Below are 7,756 nucleotides of genomic sequence, written 5' to 3'. Positions count from 1 at the left end.
CATCCTATAAGAGTGCATGAACTTCAAATTGATTTCAAAGTGAGTATGGAGATTGGGAAGGGCTGGGCCAATGATATGGCTATTCATGGAAGATTTACATTAGTTTATGATTTTTAGTGTTTGTATGTATGTTAGCATGTTAGTTCCACTAATGTGATTTAAGTATACTGGAGATAATAAAATTATTCTCAAAACCCAGCTCCTTTGTTATTAAGTGTTCAGATAGAGGATAATATGGTGTTGTGGGTTTTAAACTTGATTGTTTTTGTTTTTCGGAATGATGCTCAACCCACAGAGCTACACCAGTCAGGGCTAAAGCTTGATCCTTAATTTTAACTCTACGTACTGAAAGTAAGTCTATCATATGTTCTCTTCTAGATTTTAAGATTATAATAGAATGTCTGTGCAAAGAAGCAGAATTATTACAAGTTTTTATTTTCTCACTTAACATATTGTAATCATGCCTCACCATCTATGTCCTTGTATTATTTATTATCCACAGCATCTTAATTTTTAGTAATCTTATGTGCATAAACATCTTCCTATTATTGAACATTTTATATATTTCTAAAGTTTTACTGTTATGAAAACATGCATCATCTTCAATTAGAGATCTTATACTACTGCATTTCCCTTTTAGAAAATCTTTTAGGATTGGGTTATTAAAACAGGAATAGAAACATGTTTACAATCCTGCAATATTTGTTAAAACATTTCTGAAAGGATTACATGAAATCAAGTAGTTTGATTGCAGTTTTAGAATTAATATAATTTTCTCTCTTTTTATTGAATTGATTAGGGTGACACTGCTTAACAAAATGATACAATTTTCAGGTGCACCATTCAACAACACATCATGTGTACATTGTATTATGTGTTCAGCACCCCAAGTCTAGTTTCTGTCTGTCGTTATTTATTCCCCCATACCTTCCTTCACCACCCCCCCAAACCTACCCACTTCCTGACAATCACCACATTGTTGTCTGTGGCCATGAGTGTTCTGTCTTTTCATTTTCTTTTTCCTCAGTCTCCTCACTTTTCTCCCTTAGTAGCCTTCACCTCCAACAGCTGTCAGCCTGTTCTTCTATGAGTCTGCCTGTATTTTGTTTGTTTGTTCATTTTGTTTATTAGATTCCACATACAAGTGGGATCATATTGTACTTGTCTTTCTCTGACTGGCTTACTTCACTCAGAATAATGCTCTTCAGGTCCACCCATACTGTTGCAAAGAGTAAGCTTTTCTTCTTTTTTATAGCCCAGTAGTATTCCATTGTGTAAATGTACATTTAGTGAGGGTGAAAATGTGGAGAAAAGGGAATCATGGTGCAGAGATTGGTGCAACCACTGTGGAAAATGAGATGGAGATACTTCAAAAAATTAGTAATTGGAATTGCCTTATGACTCAGTGATTCTACTTCTGGGTATTTATCTGAAAAAACCCAAAGCACGAATTGAAAGAATATTTGCTCACTATGTTAATTTCTGACAAGCTCATAACTGCCGGATCATACATTGGTATCATTTACTTTTTAAGAAATGGTCATTAATGAATTTAATGACCTTATACCATTGGCTTTATACTGTTGTTTTGTGGTTGACAATTTGTAGCTGAAGATGGTATTCACAGTTCAGCATTGTATAAGAATGTCTAGTACCTTGGGAATGTAGTGAAAATGGTTATTTTAAAGCAAGCATAAAGAAGTATATTATCATAAAAATTATATGTTTATTGTAAACAGCTTTTTGTTAGCTCTGAATGGTTTTCACAATGATCAGGTTATTTTTAATTCTCACAGTAAGCTTCATTATTATTTATCAATTTAACAAACAGATTATATGTATATGTACACACACTTTTGAGACATAAATTTCTGTTATATATGTACAAGTGAGGACTCAACCATTCTCGAAAATTGATGTGTAGCTATGGAAAGTAGTCAATAGTTTGAGTACTTATTTGGAAAACTCATGGGAAAGGTGGCATCTTGCTACATGAGAGAATAGTGACGAAAATTGGTGAGGGCACTTATCATAAGGAAGTTTTACATTTTGCCAATTTGACACTCCCCATAATCCTGTGGGATGAGCAGGTAGGTTATACATGGACATCCTTAGTTTGCAATAAAGTCATATAAAAGACATGTTGTACAATATCAGATGGGGCTGCATAGTATAAATAATTAGTAAATATGTGAAAAAGTCTCAAGACTCTAGCTAAACTCAACATATTGTTTCTATTCCTTACCCATGTGGTTGTTGCCAATTTGTATGTGTAGTAAGTGGACTATTAGTTTCTGAATCTATATCACTTGTTCTGTGTCATCAAGGGGCCTCCTTCAAGCATGAGCAAAGGACTCAGAGGATTTTGATTTCCACAGGTGCGTGAAGACAGTAGAAGGGCCAGCTCTGATCCTTTGTCTCTTGATCCATTAGGAATCCTTAAGTGTTGTAGCTGGGAGTCTGTGTTTAAATTCTAGACCCAGCATGTTACTTGGTGTTTTCTCTTTTAGCATGGATTGTCTTCCAGGAAAACAGAGAGAATGAGATATAACATGGACTGTTCCTTAGGACTATTTCTTCAACAGCTGCTTTCCTTATGTTAGTTCACTTGCTCATGCTGACAATACCCTTGAGTAGGTATTATTATTTTTCATAAACACCCATTCTTATTTTAAATGATGAATGAAGAAATAACCCAGCTCAGCATGTGCATACTTGTTACATGTTAGTGTAGAGCTAGGTGCTTTTCCATATAGCTCTCTTCTTTAATAGGGAATTATTTATTTCATCTTTTTTGTTTTGTTTTTTTCTTATGAGATTACTGGAGTGACAATGATTAATAAAATTATATACATATCAAATGCAGAACTCTATAATGCATCACCTGTGTATTGTATTGTGTGTTCACCATCCGAAGCCAAGCCTCCTTGTATCACCATTTATTCACCCTTCATCCTCTTCTACATACCCCTGTGCCCACCTCTCCTTCCCTCTGGTAATCACCACACTATTGTCTGTGTCCATGAGTTGTTTTCTTAATCCTTTTACCTTTTCAACCATCCCCTAACCCACCTCCCTTCTGATAGCTGTCAGTCTGCTTTCTGCATTGATCTTAAAGGCCCAACTTAGTTTAGAGTTAAAAAAAATGGATAAGTAGCAATGCTTTTCAAATGATGCTTAAACTAGGGTTTATTTCTTCTTCTCTTTGTAGATAAGGTCATCTCATGGTCAGTGATGGCATATGAGTCACCCCATTCCCATTTCATACTGATGGAAGCAATGACTACTAAATTGCAGGTCTTCTGGCTCAGTGTTTGATATGACTTCAGAATCCCTCTCAACAATTCACTCCAGGAAAAGTGATCTGCTTTGTCAGTGGGGATAAAAACTATTCTCTTCCCTACTGTATATGAGTACTTCTCCTATACATAAACTCTGGCCATCTGAAAATATTGAATAATTTCTCTTTTCCTGACTTTTGCCTGACCTGCTGCTACAGCCTTCAACAAATTTCTAATTTTCTGTTCTCTTTTACAACAGAAGAATGTAATCATCTTTTTACATGGATGCACCAACTGGTTCATGACTATGATACAATGGTATCACAAACTGGTCTCAGGTGAATTTTTCTTTTTCTCATAATTGCAGATTTTATATGCTTACTCTAGTGGCATTTAGCTGTTCCCTGGAAATCATGCAAAACCAAAGCTTTGTAAGTGAGTTCATCCTCTTGGGGCTTTCACAGAATCCAAACGTTCAGAAAATAGTATTTGTTATATTTTTGTTGAGCTACATGGCAACTCTTGGGGGCAACTTGCTAATTGTGGTGACCATCAGCAGCAGCTCAGCACTCCTGGGCTCCCCCATGTACTTCTTCTTGGCTTTCTTGTCCCTCCTGGATGCCTGCTTCTCCACCGTCATCACCCCGAAGATGATTGTGGACTCTCTGCATGAGAGGAAGACCATCTCCTTTAAGGGCTGCATGACCCAGATATTTGCTGAACACTTCTTTTCTGGAGTGGAGGTGATTGTCCTCACAGCCATGGCCTATGACCGCTATGTGGCCATCTGCAAGCCCTTGCATAACTCTTCTATCATGAACTGGAGGCTCTGTGGCATTCTGATGGGGGTGGCCTGGACAGGGGGCTTTCTGCATTCCACAATACAAATTCTCTTTGTTTTGCAGCTGCCCTTCTGTGGCCCTAATGTTATCGATCATTTCATATGTGACTTGTACCCATTACTAGAGCTGGCCTGCACTGACACTCGTGTCTTTGGCTTTTTTGTGGTGGCCAACAGTGGGTTTATGTGCATCATAATCTTCTCTCTGTTGCTTGCCTCCTATGGTATCATCTTGTGGTCTCTGAGAACCCACAGTATTGAAGGGCAGTGGAAAGCTCTCTCCACTTGTGGAGCTCACATTGCTGTTGTGGTTTTGTTCTTTGTCCCCTGCATAGTCACATATGCCCGACCTCCATCCACTTTCTCCTTTGATAAAATGGTGACAGTATTTGACACCATCCTAACCCCCTTGCTCAATCCTTTGATTTACACCATCAGGAATAGGGAAGTGAAAAATGCCATGAGGAATGTGTGGAGCAGAATAATGGTGGTTTGTAATGAAAGATGAGCCTGATTTCATGGAATCTATACTCAGTGTGTGTTCTAAGACATGATGGAGCTGCTGAATGGAGTTCCTGCAATGAAGATTTAAAGTGGTCTAGGTTCCCTAAGTTTTCCTGGGTATCAGCACTCTCAAAGCATCTCTGATCCCTGTGGGCCAATAAACCATAGATTGCATTGAGGCCAGGTGGCAGAAGTTTCTGTCTTGCAGGAACCGCTCACTTGAAAAGATTTGGTATGAGAATAGGGTAGGGCTGTTATTTCTTTACACCTGGGTTTTCAAGGACCCTTGTTCATGATTCATAACTACACCTTCTTTCTTGTTTTAGAGCAGCGATTTTGCTGTAGGTCATAGAGACAGTGACTAAATCTTGCATCAAAGTATCTTCCCTAATATTTTCTTGTGCTTCCTCCCCTGTTTATCTGTTTTTATGCTACTGTCTGATTCTTCTTTCCTTGGTTCTGCTCACTTTCACTCTCTCTTCTCTCCTGTATTCACTTCACTCATTATCTACTCTTGCCTCTCCTAAACTATTATTAATTTAGGTATCTATTTTCTTCTTTGATATTTGTTTCACCATGTAGTATACAGAACCTAATTCGGAAATTAAACTGGAAAATTAAGGTAAAAATTTGTGTGTTTCTTGGAAGGCTCAGGATTTCTGTTTTCCAGGATCTACATTATCATAGAAATTCTTCATAAAATCTTCAGGAAAGTTTTATGTGACATGGGTGGTGAATGCTAGGAAGAGAGGTTAGAGTAGTACCCCACTCTAATTTTAACCTAACTGTACTTGGAAAAACTTCCTCCCTTCCTTCCTTCCTTCCTTCCTTCCTTCCTTCCTTCCTTCCTTCCTTCCTTCCTTCCTTCCTTCCTTCCTTCCTTCCTTCCTTCCTCATTTCCTTTATTATTTATTTATGTATTTATTGTTGTACAAGTAACGTTGTCTCCATTTACCCCACCACCACCACTCACCCTCACCCCAGCCATACCCACTTCCCACTTTGATTGTACCCGTCTTTGCTTTTGTCCATGAGAACTTTTTATATGTGTCTGACAACCTTCTTCTCTCCTCGCCAATTATTTCCTCCAACCTTTCCTCCTGTTATTGTCAGTTCTTAATTTCAATGTCTCTGGTTATATTTTGCTTGGTTGTTTGTTTTGTTGGTTCCCCTGAAAATGAGTGGATCATAAAACTATGATACATTTACACATTGGAATACTACACAGCAGAAGGAAAGAAAGAGTCCTACCCTTTGCCACAATGTGGATGGAACTGGAGAGAATTATGCCAAGTGAAATAAGGCAACCAGTGAAACAGAGATACTATATGATCTCACCTATAAGTGGAAAACATTTCTGTATCTCAGGTCAAATTTTCCACATTGTAAGGACCAGGTAAATGGGCACACTTACCTTGTAAAAGAATGCGCAGGTCAAATGAAATAACAATCATGAAAATTGTTTGAAGAATAAGATTATACAACAAGAATAATATATAATCTATGATTGTGTTATTCAGTTGAAACAACACAGAGTAATATAGCAAAAAGGTGATAGAGGCATTTGTCTATCTGGCAGAAAAGAGGAGATTTGTACTATCATATATATTTGAACTGGTTTACAATTTCAACAGGTAAAGGTAAGAAATCAAGAAGGGAAAATTACATTCTCCACTACTGTGATGTACCCCCAGATCAGGGAGTTAGGAAAGTGCAGGAGTGTTAGGAAACATGAATCAGTTCAGTGATAAAACCCCTGAATGTGTTGGTCTGATGTGATGCGTACATCTTGTCAGGAGCTAAGTTCATGTCTTATGTCCTGAAAACTTCTCTTTGCTTATTGAAAATATAACAAAGTAGAATGATATGATCTGGCTTTCATGGTTCTCCAATATTTGTCCATAATTTTATCTCATGACTTTGTTTTATTAATGACAGCAGTTTTTAGGAAGATCATCTCTATGTTTGATCTCTGTTATTGATCAAAGCAATATTTGTGGTCTTCTTGATTCTTTACCTAACAACAATGTCAGGGAACTTTCTCATTATAGTGACTATTAAAACAAGATCCTTGGGAATCCCAGGGATGTACTTCTTCCTGTTCTATCTGTCCTTTTCTGACGTCTGCCTCTGTACAACCACAGCCCCCAGATTAATTGTAAATTCTCTTGGTCAGAAGAACAGCACTTCCTACAATGTGTACATAACTCAGGTCTTCACAGTCCACTTCTTTGGGTGCATTGAGGTCTTTGTGCTCATCCTCATGGCCTTTCATTGCTACATCGCCATTTGTAAGTGCTTGCAATATCCAATCATCATGAGCCAGAGAGTCTGTGGTGTGTTGGTGATTCTGACCTGGGTGAGATCTTGTATCCACTCTTCAGCACAGATTTTCATAGCTTTGCAATTTCCCTTTTGTGGCCCCAATGTTATTGACAACTATATTTGTGACTTGCAGCCCTTGATGAAACTTGCCTGCAATGACACATATGTGATAAATTTGCTAGTTGTCTCTAATAGTGGGGCCATTTTCATGGTGAGTGTTATAATCCTGCTTATCTCCTATGTTGTCATCTTGTAGTTTCTAAGAAACCACAGCATAGAAAGAAGGTGAAAAGCCCTTTCCACATGCACATCCCACTTTATTGTGGTTGTCATATTTTTGGGTTCATTTGCATTTGGTTCATATACACTTGCCCGCCAACCACGTTTCCAGTAGACAAGATGGTGGCTTTTTATAATACAATTGGGACATCCTTGCTCAACGCTCTGATCTATACATTGAGAAATGCAGAAGTGAAAAATGCCATGAAAGTGTTATGGTGTAACAAAGTATGACTTCAATTAATAAAAACTATGTGGGGACTCTAATGTATACTTCCTTAATATCTTTGTTTTGTTTCATGGGGAGGAAAGGTAAAATATTCTTTTGGGGAAATAAAGAAAAAATCTGAGAGGATTGCATTAGAATATGGTTATTACTAAAAACCCATAATCATTTTGAACAACCTAGGATGACCCTTGCTTGAATTCTGTCAACATTTGGTCATACTCTTTAGGTAATTTAGCTTCCTATACAAATTTTTCTTAGGAAAGGAAAGTACTTACACATGACAGAATAAGTGTATGT

At 37.6% G+C, this 7,756-nt stretch overlaps 1 protein-coding gene and 1 pseudogene across 1 annotated transcript; both read left to right on the top strand.

Annotated features, from left to right (window-relative positions):
- The first annotated feature begins 3,601 nt into the window (after nucleotides 1-3,601).
- On the top strand, nucleotides 3,602-4,630 carry LOC119047770 (olfactory receptor 4C15-like). The gene has a single exon (XM_037143260.2). It carries the CDS (start codon nucleotides 3,656-3,658, stop codon nucleotides 4,628-4,630), a length of 975 nt encoding a protein of 324 aa, XP_036999155.2. The 5' UTR covers nucleotides 3,602-3,655.
- Nucleotides 4,631-6,357: 1,727 nt separating this feature from the next.
- Nucleotides 6,358-7,464, top strand: LOC119047857 (olfactory receptor 4C11-like; annotated as a pseudogene).
- The last annotated feature ends 292 nt before the right edge of the window (nucleotides 7,465-7,756 follow it).

This window comes from Artibeus jamaicensis, unplaced genomic scaffold (genome assembly GCF_021234435.1).
Source record: "Artibeus jamaicensis isolate MK-2021 breed Jamaican fruit bat unplaced genomic scaffold, CSHL_Jam_final scaffold_614, whole genome shotgun sequence".
Classification (NCBI taxonomy): Eukaryota; Metazoa; Chordata; class Mammalia; order Chiroptera; family Phyllostomidae; genus Artibeus; species Artibeus jamaicensis.
Note: the sequence above shows the minus strand (reverse complement) of the source record. Positions and strands in the feature narration are given on the sequence as shown.